The following is an 18,236-nucleotide window of genomic DNA, read 5'->3' as shown; positions in this document are numbered from 1 at the left end:
TAAGAGTAAAGAGTTCTTGTGTGAGTCTGTTATAATCCCCACTAATCTTTCTAAGAAGTATGTTCTAGTTAGTAAAATCATATCTGAAGATGCACATCTTCTGCTGTAGCAATTACCTATACACACATTAATAACATTAATAACATTAATGTGTATATTTTCAGAGACCAGCAAATTCTCAGTACTGCTAATATAACCAGGGAACTTAAAGTGCACAACAGACCCCTTGACAGCTTGAGCTGATAGTTCTCCAAGAAAAAAGCAAATACATTCTGGGTAGAGGGTGAAGCAGAAGAGGTCCAGAAGTTGGGATTTTTTTTCCTGGTATGCCTTCTTGTTGAAAGAAGTCATCTTCCAGGGAAGCGCTCAGCCCCCAGCAGGGTACACATTTGTGTGGCAGGATAACAATGAATGAGAGGCCAGTCCTCTTTTTCACTAGTCTGGCATGATCTCCTGGCAAGGATGGGGTAGGTGTTTGCCAGGTGGCTTCCAGACAAGGTCTCTTTAGGGGAGTACAACAAGGCTTCAGTCACTGCTTTTCATAAAGTGCTTTGGGATCCTTCAGGAAAGGGGACTGGCAGAATATTATTACTAACTGGCTTCAACTTTCAAACCAAATGGAGCCATTTTTTCCTATGTAATTATTGCTTCGAGCATTAGTGGATGTTCTTAAAATGGAATGGATCTCATCTTTAAGTATGTACTTCTTAAAATACTCTTTCTCTAGAGGGAATGTTTTTAATTACTGTCTCCCAGGTTCCTTCACCAATTAAAGGATGTGGTAGCCTTGCAAATGGTTGTCCAGCACATACATCTGTGCCTTGCATTTTCTAAATGGTCCTACCCTGTGAATAGATAGGAGCACAGTCAAAGATGTCTAGCCAAACATGTGCTATGTCTGCCTGCTTGAGGTAACAGGCTGCTACCTTCCCAAGACATCAACGAAGAGATGTATGGTGAAAGTATAGCCCCATTCTTGGACCAGATTGTGAGCTCCCTGTGGCCTGGAAATGTATTTCACACTTGATGCTTTGGTTCTCTGTGGGGCCGGCCATAAGGACAGACAGGGAGGGGTTCAGTCAACACTTTTTTTTTTTTTTTAAGATTTGCACAAATGATGAGACCTAGATAATGCAGATGTGGGCAAAAAAAACCCCAACATAACAAAAACAAGAAAACAGAAAAACAGAAAAACGCTGGAAAAAAGATCTAGGACAATAAAGTGTTTTCCAAAGGCTCTCAAAAGAAGAAAATACCAAATTCATTATATCTATATGTAAAAGATAAAGTAAGACAAGCAACAAAAAGTTATCGATATTATGAAATATGTAATTAATATGAATAAACAAAATAACTGAAAATGTAATTTTCATGGGAATGAATTAATTTGAGCTGGGCTTACAAGTGTTGCAAAGTAGAAGTGTTGGGTGAACCTGTTTGAACAACTAGCTAATTATTCACTTTTATATGGGAAAATTGCTGGGAAAATGAACTTTCAAGTGGATTGGTAGGTCCACTGAAATTTATTGTGCATCATTCATTTCATGGGCTTGCCTTTTTCTCATGGGAAACTTAAATATAACCCTGTGTCCCCAGTATAAAGTAGTGGGTTGAAATTGCTGCAGTTTGAGTCCAGTAATCCAAAAGGTGGGTCAGTTTCTTCCTTGACTGCTTGTTGAGCACCTCCAACCTAATTCACAGTCACAAATTTCCTCCTGTGCCTGTAGAATGGTGAGGGATCAGAGAATTGCTTGGTGTTTTAGTTCTTGAGAATTTTAGAATCTTATCTCACAGAGTCATTCATCATATACAATCTATGTTTTAATTAGAAACAAGTAGAAATTAACTACAGATAACTCAGTCATTTCTGTTTTGAAATAGGAGTCATCATTTGAGATGAAATTTCTCCCAAATTAGCTTTTCCACTCAACTTTGCTTAGATGTCTATTATATGAAATTTGCATTCTCCAACAGCAAGGTGCTCCAGGATTCTGGATACTCACTAGGTAAGTGTGAGCATAGGACTGAATTTGGAAATAGAAGAAAAATAGGTAAGTAGCCTGTAGACAGTCGAAAGACAATAAAGTCTATATCAATTCCTAGTGGGACAGCATGGGGAATGATTTGGGGGTTCTAAACCTAACAGTATGACTAACCTAGCTCTCTGGGCTTTAACTGAACTCTCTGTAAATCTAAGTATTTAAGATATATTTTACGGTCCCTTCTAGTTTTAAGCCTCACTTCTTCCACGCACATAATTCACTTAGACAGAAGAAAACTATATTCTAAAGTCCTCCCAGGCATGGAAATGGAACTGCAGTGATTCGGATCAAGATTTGTTGAGGGGTTCACTGAGTATAAGATCTCTTAAAAAAATAAAAGCTGAGCTCTGGGTTTTAGTTTTCTAATGATCATAGGCCAGGGGCCAAATGTATGCCTTTCCAGCAAGGCACAATTATTTATACTTAAATCAAATGTATAAAAAAATGGAAGAATCAGAATAACATTGTGAACAGGGGACTTTGTGTGAACTCCCATGAGGACAAGTGGTAGGACTGTGAGGACAGGAATAGGGCTGTAAAGTGTAATATTTAATGAAAATGCCTGTGAAGCAGAAAAGGACCATTTAGAATGTCAGTGAACTGAATGGAGCTGGCTTCAAGACATGAGAAGACTCATGTCTTTTCTAAGTATGCGGTATGATTTCTCTTTGACTTGGGGTTCTCATTTGTGAGAAAGTCAAGTGTGAGGCAATGTGAATGAATCAGAATCTCAAGAATTTGAGCACATTCTGGAGTGAACTACCAGAGGGTACTTCTGAGGAAAAGATTTGCTCTTTGGCCAGTGGGCCAATTAATACTGGGACAAAACTGAGAGTAGTAGGGTGAAAGAGGAAGGCAGGTAGGTACCCCTTGACCTATGATGTAGAGTGAGTGATGTGCTTGTGGGGTGTGAGGAACCCATCAATTCCCAGTCATATCTGCAGAGCAATTTCTTATTTAATGACAATGTCATCATTTGAGAATCTGGATATTCAGTGGCCCAGGTCTACTGACTGTAAAGAAGATAGGTTTTTGCTCACGTCTCTCTTCCTCCCCTGTCTCTTACATACAATTTAGGCTTTCACCTAACAGCTATTTCCTTGTACTCGAGAGCAACTCACTATTCATTTCCATGTTCAAATGAGAGCTAAGTGTGCGGGAAAGACTGCTTCCTACCCTATTCTATCGTTGAAAGACAGACCTAGAAGTGTCTTCTACTTTGTTTCTTGTGGTCTTTACATAGCTTTTCTTATAATCGCCACATAGAAAGAGCTGCCAAGGCAGGCTTGATTAGGTAAGTTCAGATGGATAAACTGGATTTTGCTAGTCCTGTGAATTCTGTACTTTAGCATGACCTGGGTTAGCGGACAGAAAACCCTGCACAAGCCCGGTTTATCTCTCCTCCTAGAGACAAAATTGGGACTCCTTTCCGCTCAAACTCTCCTATGAATACAGATTGGGTAAATAAATCAATCCTATTTCCATCGATTGAACTCCTTGTATCAATCACAAGTTAATGGAAGAGGCTTAAGCCCAAAACTCAGATTATAAAAGAGCCAGACTAGATAGTATGTCTTTGGGTTTGCCCATCTCAGCCACAGATGCCAACAGACTTGCACGTTTGAATCACTTCTGTCAGACATCACGATGTCACAAAAGCTCCTTTATAAGCTGGGCTGGGAACATAACTGGCAAATCTAGCCCCAACTCCTTCTTAAAGAAAAAAAATGAAAAGGGTCTTGAACCAGTAACCTCTGGATTTGTAAAGACTAAAACTGCAAATGGGTGGGGCAGTGGGGCAGGCTAGTGTTCCCGCATGGGCAACCGCAGGGACTAGTGATAGTACAAGGATCACAGGTGGGGTCTCCCTAAAGCATGCTGCTGAGGATTTCCGACACTGGGGACACAGGGCCTTCAGGGCTCGTCTCTGGGCCCGAGGGGCTCCGCAGGCGGCTGCGGCCTGCAGGCGCCGGGCTCAGGCTGGCCCAGGGCTTTGCGTCTTGGCCCAGCCGGGCCCCTGCATAGAAGCGGTGGGTTAGAGAAGGCCTGGGGTCCTGACAGCAGGAGCTCTGCCGCTCTTCAGGGAGGCTGGACGCGTGAGCCAGAGCCAGGCCGCGGGCCGCAGATCCAACAGGTGGCTTGGCCTCCCCGGACTCCAGGGCCAAGCTATTAGCTGGGGACAGGTGTTGGGTGTAAACGCCATCCGAGAGCGACAGCGATTGGGTCTCACTGTGCATGCGCAGCCAGCGGTGGTGGCGACTGAAGCCGCCGTAGTGCTGGTGTTTGCCCGGCTTCCGCTTTCCCAGAAAGCCTAGCGCGGGCCGTGTGCCCGGCGGCGCCATCTTGGCGTGGTTCTTGGGCGTGAAGCCCGTGAGTGACAGGCCGTGGAGGAACTCAGTACACGCGTGGTGGTCGGGGTCCGGGCCCTGGGCCCGGCCTGGGGGGTCGTGGCTGGGCACCGCGGAAGACTTCATGTCGTGAATCTGAAGGACGTCCGGGGCGCTGCCGCTGAGGCCGCTGAGGGCCTGCTGCGCGATGTCGTGCGAGGACAGGTAAACCAAGTCCAGGTCTCGGGGGCTGAGGGCGTCGCTGGAGTCGTAGTCGCTGTCCGTGGGGAGGAAGACTTCCGAGCAGCCTTCTTCATCAGAGCAGGGCTGTGACTCTGCAAAAGGCCAGGGGCAGGCGTCAGACAAAGGCCAGACTCTTCCCCTGGGCACCGGCTTCCGGGGTAGGGCTGGGCCTAGGGTGGGCCCTCCTCCACTCGCCTAAAGTTATCCTCGTGTGTGCCTGTGTGGGGGCTTGAACTTAGGGCCTCCTGCCCTGCTAGGCTTGCTAGCTTGCTTGGCTAGAGCTCTACTACCCGAGCCAGGCTTCCACCTCTGCTTTTGTGGTGGTGGTTCTTTTGGAGATGGTAGACTTTTCTGATTTATCTTGCTTGCAGATCACAGCCTCTTGAGTAGCTAGGGTGAGCTGTATCTCAGCTACTTAATATTTTGGAATAAGGGGGCACCCTATGTACAGTTTTCCCAGATCCTCACCACTTATCTAGTAGACCTGTAAAGGAGAGGAACTGACAGGTCTGCAGCTTAGACAGTGGTGAGGAACCATTTTTTTCATATATTATTTATTGTAATTAATAGAAGGGTTACATTATATTTGCCAGATAGAAGGTGCATTAATTCACATACATTAATACCCTTTCTCATGTCTTGGTCTCCATTTCCCTCCCCCCCACCCCCACCCCTCATCTTGTTTTCTCCCCTTCCCTTTCCAATTTCAAATAACCAAATACAAATATATCCAATATATCAGATAACAAAGTGAGATCCTGTAACAATATGAGATAACCAAGGGACAGCAAAAGAGATGAGAAATAACATAGTACATTAAGGACAACAGTCACCCATTATATGGCTTTTGTTTCTATATTCTAGAGGTCCTTTCATTTAGTGTCATCTTTCATTTAGTGTCATATTATATGGCCTTATGTATCAAGGTTTTGCTGTATTGCAAATCTCTGCTATGAGAGCCCAGGGTTTCTACTGATTATGACAAATGAGGGAAACCATTAACCCTATGTTCCTTTGAGTCTGGCTTACTTCACTTAATATGATTTTTTTCTAAGTCTTTACATTTCCTAAAAATGGGACAATGTCTTTCTTTTTTTTTTTTTTTGCCAGTCCTGGGCTTGAGCTCAGGGCCTGAGCACTGTCCTTGGACTTTCTCAAGGTTAGAGCTCTACCACTTGAGCCTCAGCACCATGTCTGGCTTTTTTCTATGTATGTGGTACCGAGGAATCGAACCCAGGTCTTCGTGCATGCTAGGCAAGCACTCTACCACTAGGCCAAACTCCCCGCCCGGGACAATGTCTTACTTTCTGACAACAGCATAGAATTCCATTGTGTATAAATACCACATTTGTTGATCCACTCATCAACTGAGGGACATCTAGGTTGGTTCCATATCTTTGCTATGGTAAATAGTGCTGCAATGAACATCATTGTGCTAGTGGATTTAGTATGTCCTGTTTCTGGACAATTGGGTAAATGCCTAGTAGTGGAATTGCTGGGTCATAGGGGAGCTCTATGTTCAGTCTTTTGAGGAACTGCCATACTGCTTTCCATAGTGGTTGAATGAGTTTGCACTCCCACCAACAGTGTAGTAGTGATCTCTCTTGGACACATTCCCCTCCAGCATCTGTTGTTATTAGTTTTCTTGATCCTGGCCATTCTAACTGTAGTGAGGTGGAATCTTAGAGTTGTTTTGATTTGCATTTCTTTTATGACCAGAGACGTGAGCATTTCTTCATGTGTCTACAGGCCATTTTTGTTTCTTCTTCAGAGAAGACTCTCTTTAAGACTTTGCCCATCTTTTAATGGGATGGTTGTTACTTTGGAGATTAGTTTTGGAGTGGTTCAATTTTTTGAGCTGTTGATATATTTTGGATATGAGGCCTTTGTCTGTTGTATGGTTGGTGAAGATCTTTTCCCATTCTGTAGGCTTCCTAAAGAATGACATTGGGATATTGATGGGTATTGCATTGAATTTGTAGATAGCCCTTGGCAAGATTGCCATTTTGACGATGTTGATTCTTCCAATCCAGGAGCATGGTAGGTTTTTCCATTTCCTCAGTTCTGCTTTAGTTTCCTTTTTCAGGGTCTTAAAGTTTTCATCAAAAAGGTCCTTTACATTCTTAGTTAAGATAATTCATAGGTACTTTATTTTCTTTGAGGCTATTGCAAAAGGAGTTGCTTTCCTGAATGTTGCCTCATTCCTCTCACTGTTGGCATATAGGAAGGCAGTTGATTTTTGAGGGTTAATTTTATACCCTGCTACCCTTCCAAAGTTTTGAATCAGCTCAAGGAGCTTGGGAGTGGAGTGTATAGGATTCTTTGAATACAGAATCATGTCATCTGCAAAGATGGAAAGTTTCACTTCATCTTTCTCTATGTGGATCCCCTTAATGCTTGCTTCTTGCCTATTGCTCTGGCTAGGGATTCTAATACTATGTTAAAGAGGAGTGGAGAGAGTGGGCATCCTTGTCTCATTCCTGATTTTAGAGGGAATGGCTTTAGCTTTTCGCCATTAAGTATAATACTAGCTGTGGGTTTGTAATACACAGCCTTTATTATACTGAGGAATGTCCCATGGATTCCTAGTTTCTCCAGAGCTTTAAACATAAAGGGGTGTTGCATCTTGTCAAATGCCTTTTCTGCATCTATTGAGACAATCATGTGATTTTTGTCCTTGCTCCTGTGTTGAATTATATTAATTGACTTGTGTATGTTGAACCAGCTTTGCCTCCCTGTGATGAATCCTGTTTAATCATAGTGTATAATTTTTTTGATGGGTTGTTGTAGATGGTTGGCCAGTATTTTGTTGAGAAGTTTTGCATTGATGTTCATCAAAGAAATGGGTCAATAGTTCTCTTTCTTTGATGAATCTCTGTCTGGTTTGGGGATGAGGGTTATACTGGCTTCATAGAATGAGTTTGGTAAAGAGCCTTCATTTTCAATTTCGTTGAGGGCTTGAGGAGTATTGGTGTGACCTCTGTTTTGAAGACCTTATAGAATTCAGCTGTGAATCCATCTGGCCCTGTGCTTTTCTTAGGTGGAAGGTCTCTTATTGCCATTTCTATTTCAGTGCTTGAAATAGGCCTGTTTAGCTGGGTTAGTTCTTCTTGGTTCAGTGTGGGTATGTTAATATTGGCTAGGAATTAATCCATTTCTTCTAGATTCTCAAATTTGTTGGCGTAAAGGTTTGAGAAGTATTCCCTCATGATGCCCTGGATCTTGGTAATTTCTGTTGTGATATTACCATTTTCGTCTGTGATTTTTATTTTGGTATGCTACCTTTTTTTGGGGTAAGATTTGCTAAGGGTTTGTCAATTTTGTTAATTTTTTCAAAGAACCAACTCCTTGTTTTGTTGATTCTTTCTATAGTTTTTTGGACTCCAATTTATTTAATTCTGCTTTGATTTTAATAATTTGCTTCCTTCTACAGGGATTAGGATTGGTTTGTTGCTCTTTTTCCAGGTGCTTAAGGTGACACATTAAATTGTTGGTTTGTGATTTTTCCAATTTGTTATTGTAGGCACTCAGAGCTATAAATTTTCCTCTAAGTACTGCCTTTCCCGTGTCCCAAAGGAGTTGGTATTTTGTGTGCTCCTTTTTGTTAAACTTCATAAACTGTTGGATTTCTGTTCTGATCTCCTCGATGACTCATTGGTGATTCAACAATGTGTTGTTCAACTCCATGAGTTACAGGGTTTTCGTCTGTGGAGATGGGTGTTCAGTTCCAATTTGATGCCCTAGTGAGAGTGCAGGAAATAATTTCAGTGTTTCTGAATCTGCCCAGGTTTGTTTTATTCTGTAAAATGTGGTCAATTTTGGAAAATGTTCCATGTGCTGCTGAAAAAAACGTATATTGTGTTGTTGCTGGGTGGAATAATCTTCAGATGTCTGTTAGATCTTGTTGGTCTATACAGTTGTTCAATTCTAAGGTTTCTCTGTTGAGGTTTTGCCTGGTTGATCTGTCCATAGGTGAGAGTGGTGTGTTAAAGTCACCAACAATCACTGGGTTTCGATTTATGTATGGTTTCAGTGAAAGTAAAGTTTGCTTGATGAAGTTCGGAGCTCTGGGATTAGGTGTGTAGATATTTAGGATTGTTTTGTCCTCCTGGAGGAAAGATCCCTTTAGTAGTATATAATAACCTTCTTTGTCTTTTCTCACTAATTTTAGTTTGAAGTCTATTTTATCTGATATGAGGATGGCAACCCCAGCCTGTTTATGGGGGCTGTTAGCTTGATAAAGTTTATTCCAACCTCTCACTTTCAAAAAATGTTTGTTTTTTTGGGTAAGATGTGTCTCTTGAAGACAGCAGAACGATGGATCTTGCTTTTTGATCCAACTAGATAGTCTATGCCGTTTAATTGGAGAGTTAAGTCCATTGATATTGAGAGTCAGGATTGAGAAATATTTGTTCATTCCTGCCATTTTTAAAAGCTTTCATTAGGCCTGTGTCTTGACGGTTCTTGTGGTACTTAGATGGTATGAGTTTTAGGTGCCATTTCTTTCTCTGTATTACTTTTGTGTTGGTTTTCTATATGTAGAACATCTTTGAGAATTTTCTGTAATGTTAGTTTGGTTGCTACATAATTTGAAACTTTTCCCTGGAATGGAATGTTTTTATTGTTCCCTCAGTTATGAGTGAGAGATTAGCTGGGTACAGTATTCTTGGTTGGTAGTTATTTGACTTCAGGGCATGACATATATCCTTCCAATCTCTCCTTGCTTGCATACTCTCTGCTGGGGTTATTCTGATTGGTTTGCCTTTATAGGTGATTGTTCTCTTCTCCCTGGCTGCTTTTAGGATCCTTTCTTTGGTCTCTATTGATCCAGTTCGGATTATAATGTGGTGGTGGGAGGTCCTTTACTGGTCAGGTCTTTTTGGGGTTTTAAAAGCTTCTTGTATCTGGATGGGCCTCCCCTTCCCCTTTGGGAAGTTCTCTGAGATGATTCCCTGAAGTATATTTCCAATACCATTGACCTCTTTCTCCAGACCCTCCTCAATACCAATTAGCCTTAAATTAGGCTTCTTAATTGTATCTTGGACCTCCTGTAGCGTTGTCTCATATTTCCTAGATTTGAATTGACTCATTTTTTGTTTTTTCTCTGTAACAACTAAATTATCTTCAACCCCGGAAATTCTCTCTTCTGCATTGTCTAACCTGCTATCAAAGCTTTCTACTTTATTCTTCATCTCCCTTGCTTCTAATTGCTCAATTTTGATGCCATGCATCTCTTGTTTTAGATCATGTATTGATTTCTTTAACTCCTTAATTTCCATTTGAGTGGTTAGCTCAGCAGCATTATTCTCTTTGGACATTTGTTGGAGTTCGGTCACCTTTTTGTTTGTGGATTCTATGAATTCGTCCATTTTTCTTTGAAAAACCTTTATTATGTCCTCCTTTATGGCTTCTTCTTTTTCACATATCACCTTGTTTATGGTTTCCTCTTGTTTAGCTATGGCATCCTCCCTTATCTCTTTCTTTATGTTTTCATACTTTTCATAAATGATGTTTATCAATTGCATTTGTATAGCACTTGGAGGACTCTCCTCTAGATTTGCCCCTGACTGCTTCATTGCGTGCTTATGGTGGGTGGGAGATGCTATTCCTTGATTTGACATTTTTCTTGAGTTTCTTGTTGTGCCCATTTGAAGATGGGAGCACGATTAATACTAAACAAGATTATGATTTTTCAGATATAACCAACCTAGACCTTTTTAGTTGGCTGACAATACATGTTCGCACTTTTATATTGGTAATATCACTCTCTCTTTCTTTTTGTGCACTTACATACAAATCTAATACGACCACAGATTACCTATTTATGACTGAAACAATGAGCCCCTCAATCCAATCTCTCTTGTATTTAAGTCTCTCTGGACCTAGAGTATAGTTGAACACCTAGATGTACAGCATTGCTCAACAACCATCAAATGTAGATCCATGCATTATATGAGTTGAAGGATGCACAGAGGACCAGAGATAGAAAAATAATATGAAAGACAACAAGGGAGGTAGGAAAAGAATAATGCAGGAGTGTAAGACTATTTATAGTAATGAAGAAAAGGTATCGTGTAAGGATAACTCACCTAAGGTGATAGACAGGTAGAATATTTGAGTAGAAAGTTTAGATGAACTTAGATAAAGCTTATGAAAATAAGAAGAGTAATAAGAAGAATATATAGAGAAAAGAGAGAGGTAGATATAGGAGATTTCAATGATACAAATTTTTTAAAAAAAGAAACAAAACAACAACAAAATAAAAGAAAACACACACACACACACACACACACACACACAGAAAAGTTGTGGGGAGATTCCTCACTATTGTGAGTTCTTACCCAAGAGATACTAGGGTTGAGAACCAGGAGTTTAAAAAGCAGGTGACTGTATCACTATAGATATCATTTTTATTCAGACTGTACCCAGAGCTGTCACTGTATTTCTAGGAATGACCACAGTGACAGAAGGAATGCGGGAAAAGAGAGGAGAAAAAAAAATTTTTAAAAAGGAACGAATCATAACATTAGAAAAAAAGACGTAGGTAAAATGGCAAAGAGAATAAGAACACCTAAAAATGCAAATGAAAAGGGGTAGAAGAACAACAACAACAACAAAAAGGGTATTCTTCAGGTTTTTTTTGGGGGGGGGGCAGGATAGGAAGCTTGTGTCTCCACTAAATTCAGGATCCAAACACTTCACAAAGTCTCACCATTTATCTAGTAGACCCATAAAGGAGAGGAACTGACAGGTACACAGCTTATACAGTGGTGAGGAACCATTCTTTTTTTTTTGTTGTTGTTGCCTCCACAAGTTTGTGTTATTCTCTGGGCACAAATTCCCGGAGATGAAACAGGAAGCAAAACAGAATGTTTTTCATTCTCTTTGCTTATTTCAGAGGTGATTTTTATGTTTAGCAAAAAGTATCGGGACTTTGAACATGGGAGTAAGGACTTTGAACATGAGGGTAAGGAGTGGCAGAAGATGAGAAATCTTGGGTGATCTCTGCCTCCTTGCTTGGTGATCTTGCTGATGTAACATTTATAAATTTCCTTATCTGTACAGTTGTGATGACAATGGAATTTACTTATGAGGTCAAAATAATTGATTACATATTGTAAATACTTAGTGGGTCGCCACTTGTTTAAAAGGCAAATCAGTAAGGTCGAAGGGGGAAAAAGCTAGAAATAAAATCAGAGTCACAAATAAGCCTCAAGGTGTGTACGTACTGTAATGGCCATTAGTGAGCTAGAAGTTTATATTGGTACATATTTTTTTTCATTGACTATAATGATTGCTCACACTCCACTCCTAGCTCAGGTATTTATTACAAGAATTATCTACAACCCCCTGAATTTTGCACAGAACCGAGTCTATAGTAGGCACTTAGTGAGTACTGTATTTTTTAATTTTGAAAACATGCAGTAGTCTTAAAGAAAACAGTCTCTAGTCTGTAAAATTGAAGCAGTGCCAATGAGAAATTCCCTTAGGATTTTAAAGTGGTATTTAATATACTGATTTGAAAATCATCTGGAAGAGAAAATTTATGAGAACAGCTAACTGTTAAGGACACTAATATGGAAGAGCCCATTTTACCAGATACTAAAACATATTATAGAGCTTTGGTCATTAAAACTTTTCAATATTGGTATAGAAATAGGACAGATTTACAGAATAGGAAAATGAAGTCCAGAAATAGTCAATTCTGTATGATAATTTAACATATGGAAAAGATAACATTTCAAATTGAGCAGTGAAATGGATTACTCAGCATACAGTTGAGACAACACTATACAGACACTTAGAAAGTCCTACCTCATATTGATATAAATAAATAAATAAATTCCATATGTGTTAAGTATAACAAGCAATCTCCCAATTTATTAAAAGACAATATGTTTATAATTTTGGATTGGGAGGATCTTTTCAAGCAAGACAAAATACCAGAAGTCATGAAAGAAAGAAGTGACTGATAAATGTGACCACATACTTTATAGAGCAAATGATATTATAAACAAAGTAAGGCTAGTGATAGATTGTAATAAAAGAATACAGCATATAACAGACGATTATGTATGACCCAGAATGAATAAAGAACTATTAATCAGAGTTCATTGCAAATGAACAGAAGATAAGAGCCAAGAATTGGGAGAATAATTAATACAAATGGTCAACAGACATTCTGCTCAACATAGCTAGTAATTAAAGAATTGGATTTGAAATAATGAGCACTTTACCCATTAGATTGAAAAAATAATAGTGATACTCTCACACGTTAATAATATGTAGGAAGCCAAGGACTTGCATGTAACGATGGAAGTATACATTGGTGCGTTTCTTTGGACAGCAGTTTGGCAGAATATATTAAAAAATGTGCATATCATTTGTTCTTGCAAGTCCTTTTTTGGATGTCTGTTTGAGATATTGTCACTACATGCACATAGAGGCATTTACAAGTTGTTTACTACAGTATGATTTATAATAGTATAAAATTAATATCATTTTGTGGTTAAAAATGATGTGAAAAGAAGGCTTAGAAGCACAAATGCACCAAGAAAAGTAGTTTACTTGTAGAGCTTAGTTGATCCATATTTAGAAGAATAAACAAACAAACCACTAGAAAACCAGAAGTGGCACTGTGGCTCAAGCCTTGAGCTGAGGAGCTCAGGGACAGCATCCAGGCCCAGAGTCCAAGCCCCACGATTGGAAAAAAAAAGAAAAAAGAAAAAAAGAAATTTATTTTGGAGGAGTGACATTGCATCTGGATGCATTGTACTCAGAAACTTCTTTGTTGAATGGTACTCAGGTGTACAGCTACTTAGAGATAATAAAAATATTAAAAAATAAATTAATCTTGTAAAAAGTCTAATTTTGAGTATGAGTGCAGATTTATTAGTAATAGTCTCCAATTAGAAATCACCCACATATACTTAAGTGGATGAGTTGCTGACTGATGGCATATCCATGTTATAAGACATTATTCATGAACAGAAAAGAATCCATATACATTTGTGATGTAATTATGATAATTATTCATTGCTGGGAAACAGATGAGGGAGATGGATAAAGTTATGAAAGAGCAAAGGGATTTTTTTCATTATCATTGCAACTGATATCTTGATTGTAGTAGTGATTACTTAAGACTTTATCTGTGATAATATTATACATAAATCTTAGGGACCAGGAGTGTGGCATATGGTAGAATGCCTGCCTAGCATGCATGAAGCCCTGGGTTTGATTTCTTGGTACCACATACACGGAAAAAGCCAGAAGTAGTTCTGTCTTAAATAGTAGGTATCTATCCTTGAGAAAGCTCAAGTTCAGTGCTCAGGGCCTGAGTTCAAGCATCAGGACTGGCAAAACAAAAACAAAAACAAAAACTGGAAGTGGTGGGTAAAAGCGGTAGAATGCTGCTAGCCTTGAGAAAAAGAGCTCAGGAACAGTGCCCAGGCCCTGAGTTCAAGCCTCATAACCAGAAAAAAAAGCTACACATGTACATTAATATATGTGTTTATGCTTACACAATGAATGTAAATATAATGGATGGATCATTCTAATACAAAATCATTTTCATGAATTTTTGACCAGTTTTTGATTTTTTTGTGTGTGTGTTGATCGTGGGGTTTGAACTCTGGGCCTGGGTGCTGTCCCTGAGGTCTTCAGCTCGAGGCTACCACCCTGCTCCTTGAGCCACATCGCCACTTCCAGTTTTCTAGTTGTTAATTGGAGATAAGAGTCTCATAGATGATAGTGCCCAGCCTGGCTTTGAATCATGACTCTCAGATCTCAGCCTCTTGAGTAGCTAGGATTACAGGAGCGAGCCACTGTGCCAAGCCCAATCCTGGGCTTGATCTCAGGGCCTAAGCACTGTCCTTGGACTTTCTCAAGGTTAGAGCTCTACCACTTGAGCCTCAGTACCACTTCCAGCCTTTTCTAGGTATGTGATACCAAGGAATAAAACCCAGGCCTTCGTGCGGGCTAGGCAAGCACTGTACCACTAGGCCATACTCCAGGCCCCTCATTTTTTGATTTTGATGCATACGAGTTGTGTAAAAATAGGGGAGGTGCTGAGGAAGGAATGCAAGAGACTGCCAGTAAATTTCTTTGTAATCTCCTGTGTCAATAATTATTTCAAAGCAAACTGTTAAAAATGAGGAAATTTAATTTTAAGAGGGACAGGGCAGAACCCCAGGAGAATATTACATGCCTAGATAAGAAACTTGTAGTACATTTTGTAGTATAATTATTAATGAATTTTGAAAAATTGACATCTGCAATTTAGGATAGTTGCCTAGCATTGCAGATTTAAGGTCTATTCGATATACAAGAGATAACAGGGTTATTAGCTAGGAAGTTGTCTATGCCTCAGTCTTTTTCTTATTTGGGCTATCAAGCAAGCAAGAGCAATGGTTGTGTGGAGGAAAGTAGAAGTGTAGGAAAGTTATTCCAAAATGTTTCCTGAGCATGTATCTTTAATATACAGACAGGGTTCCTATCTTCAAATATCTCTGGTTGGTCATTAAGAGAATACATATGATGAGAAAATAAAGTTCTATGAACAAAATGAAAGTATATCTTAGCTAGTGAGTAACTTGAGCAGGAGATTATTTCAATAAGGAAGCCAGAAACAGCATTTCTGTAGAAGAAAAGAATGGAAGAGACTCTAGTGATCAGAGGCAGTCATCTTTATGAAAGTTTCAGGAAGAATATTTCAAAAAACTAGGAAAAGAAAGTTCATAGGTCTCAAAGTTACTAGGTTCCAAACCATGGTTTCTAGAAAGATAGAGGAATTAAATTGTACTCCCAAGTTAGACTGGGCTATATGAGTGGTGATAAATTTAATTCAGAGTGAGTTGAACTTGAAGAGATTGCCAAAGCATTTGGGAAGGGAAATGGAAGCCTGGTGGGGTGGCAAGGTCAAAGGAAAATGTGGAAGTGGAAAAGAAAGAACCATTGGAGAAAGAATGATTGAAGATTAGAGTGGTGAGGTTAATATAACAAGACACTTGATAGTGATTGTGAGTCAGTGCTAGTGTTGTTTCTTAGAAGGATGAAAGGGCATGTTCCAGAAAGGAGGATATGGCTGAAGAAGACAGCATAAGCAGTGGGTTAAAAGGAGAAAAATGAATAAAGACTTAGGTTGAGTGATTGGTTTTTCTCCTTAGCCTCTTTTCACATTCATACCTCTTCTTCCTCCCCTGTGCATGCTAGTCAAATGCTGAAACACTGAACCAAATATCCTGCTCTCATATTCTTTCTTCTTTTGTGTGTGCTGGTCCTAAGCCTTGAGCTGAGGGCCTGGATGATATTTCTGAACATTTTTTTCCCCTCTCAAGGCTAGTGCTCTACCACTTGAGCCATAGCTTCATGTCTGGCTTTTTAGTGGTTGATTGGAGTTAAGTCTCATAGGCTGTTCTACCTAGAGTAGCTAGTATTGTGGGCATGAGCCACCAGCAAGTGGTAGCTCTGATATTTAAAAAAAATTGTCAGGCAGTAGCTTTTCTCATCTTTAAAAGGAAAAATCAGGCATTGCAACTATTAGGATCTCATAATTTACTTTTTTTTGCCAGTCCCTTGGGCTTGAACTCAGGGCCTGAGCACTTTCCTTGGGCTTTCTCAAGGCTAAAGTTTTTACCACTTGAGCCACAGCACCTTTTACAGCCTTTTCTATGTATGTGGTACTGAGGAATCAAACCCAGGTCTTCGTGCATGCTAGGCAAGTGCTCTACCACTTATTGGTTGTTTTTGATGGGACAGGATGTATATTTTTTGAAATGATAAAGAGAAATTAACTGAAGATTAGAAATTGGGCTTGAGGCTGGGAATGAGGCATAGTGGTAGAAGGCTTGCTTAGCATGTATGAAGTCCTGAGTTCGCTTCCTCAGTAGTACATAACCAGAAAAAGCCTGAAGTGGCACTGTGGCTCAATTGGTAGAGTGCTATCCTTGAGCAAAAGTGCCCAGGCCCTGAGTTCAAGCTGCAGGACTGGCAACAACAACAACAACAACAACAACAAAAGAAATCAGGCTTGAAAAAAAATATATAATTCGTAATTCACTTGAGTTGGATTTCCTTCTGTATTCCTGTGGTCAGTGATCTGTTAAGCAGCGCGTATCTACTTTATTATATCCATCATACATAATGGTAACAGTATCTGATATTTACTGAGCACTTACTGTGTGCCAGCTATAATGGTGAGTGTTCTAAATGTTTTACTGAATGGTTATAGTTCTTATTTTGCAAATAAGAACACTAGAAGTTCAAAATTCATTAAAATTTTTGACTGGATGCTGGTGGCTCATGCCTATAATCCTAACTACTTAAGAGGCTAAGATCTAAGAATTGTGTTTGAAATCAGCTGGGGCAGGAAAGTCTATGAGACAATTTTCTCTAATTTATTACAAAAAAGCCAGATGTAGAGCTATGATTCAAATGATAGAGTGCTATTCTTGAACAGAAAAGTTCAAGGATGGTGTCCAGAGCCAGAGTTCAATCCTTAGTACTGGCACACACATAAAAAAATAAGATTTTGAAATTTACACAGCTAAAAGGTGGCAGAATAGGCACCCTATCACAGACTTGTTTCACTATAAAGATTTACTATATTGTTATTCACTTTAGCATTTCTATAGGCTGTCAAAGCTTCCAAGGGCAGGAGTCTCATTTATGTAATTCACTCACACATAATTAAACTTCCTGTAAGTTTTTTTTTTTGTGGTACTAGGTTTTGAATTCAGGGACACTTATCATTACATTAAGAGTCCAGATAATCCAGGATGGTTTCATATTAGGATCATCATTCATGAAGTCTTCAAAGACTCTATTTCCAAATGAGATTATGCTGATAAGTTACAAGGGGTAGCACATAGGCATATCTTTTTTTTTTGCCAGTTCTGGGCTTGAGCCCAAGGCCTGAGCACTGTCCTTGGGATTTTCTCAAGGCTAGAACCCTACCACTTGAGCCACAGCACCACTTCTGGCTTGCTTTATATATGTGGTACTAGGCCAAACTTGCAGCCCTGCCATATCTTTTTTTGAGGACACCATTCTATCTACCATGAGACTGTTGGTTAAAATGACTATACCTAGAAATTGCCACTGAGGAATTTGTGATATTTTCTTTTTCTACTTCCTAGTCAGTTCAAGCATTTTACATAGCAATTTCTATCTTTATTTTTCAATATACAAAGAAACACTTATTGTTTGGAGATGATCAAGGAGTATATAAAGTTTAGAATGTCAGCTTCAAAGATGTGACATTCTCATATTTCAGTGGAATGTTACATTCTAAGAACCAGTTTCTTAGCTAGGGCGTTACTGATTTCTTCTGATGGAGTTAGTTGTTAACTTTGCTCTTATAATATTTTATTAATAGCTTTGTTACCATTGTCATTCTTTATTTTAACTTATCCATTTTAATGTTTTTTCATTGCACTATAAATCCAGAGAGTATGTACTATGTTGTACTTACCTCTGCTTAGGTAATGTATAAGCCAGTCAGTGAAGGAATGGACTAAGGAACAAGTCAAGGAAAAGTGTGTGTAGAATCTTCTGTGTTTCCCATGTTATCTGATCTGAACATGAACATATGAGCATGAATACATGAACATTTGAACATGACCAT

General features: G+C 39.4%; 1 protein-coding gene across 1 annotated transcript in view; it reads right to left on the bottom strand.

Moving 5' to 3' along the window:
- Positions 1 to 3,910: 3,910 nt before the first annotated feature.
- The window catches only part of Ankfn1 (ankyrin repeat and fibronectin type III domain containing 1), a 158,344-nt gene continuing 144,018 nt past the window's right edge, over positions 3,911 to 18,236 (bottom strand). Inside the window, exon 18 of the mRNA XM_090351739.1 lies at positions 3,911 to 4,704. Within this exon, the coding sequence (XP_090207865.1) occupies positions 3,911 to 4,704 (794 nt within the window). The remainder of the gene's footprint in view (positions 4,705 to 18,236) is intronic.

This window comes from Megascapheus bottae, chromosome 17 (genome assembly GCF_031878675.1).
Source record: "Megascapheus bottae isolate mThoBot1 chromosome 17, mThoBot2.hap1, whole genome shotgun sequence".
Lineage (NCBI taxonomy): Eukaryota > Metazoa > Chordata > Mammalia > Rodentia > Geomyidae > Megascapheus > Megascapheus bottae.
The sequence above is the reverse complement of the archived record's forward strand: the minus strand, read 5'-3'. Positions and strand labels throughout refer to the sequence as shown.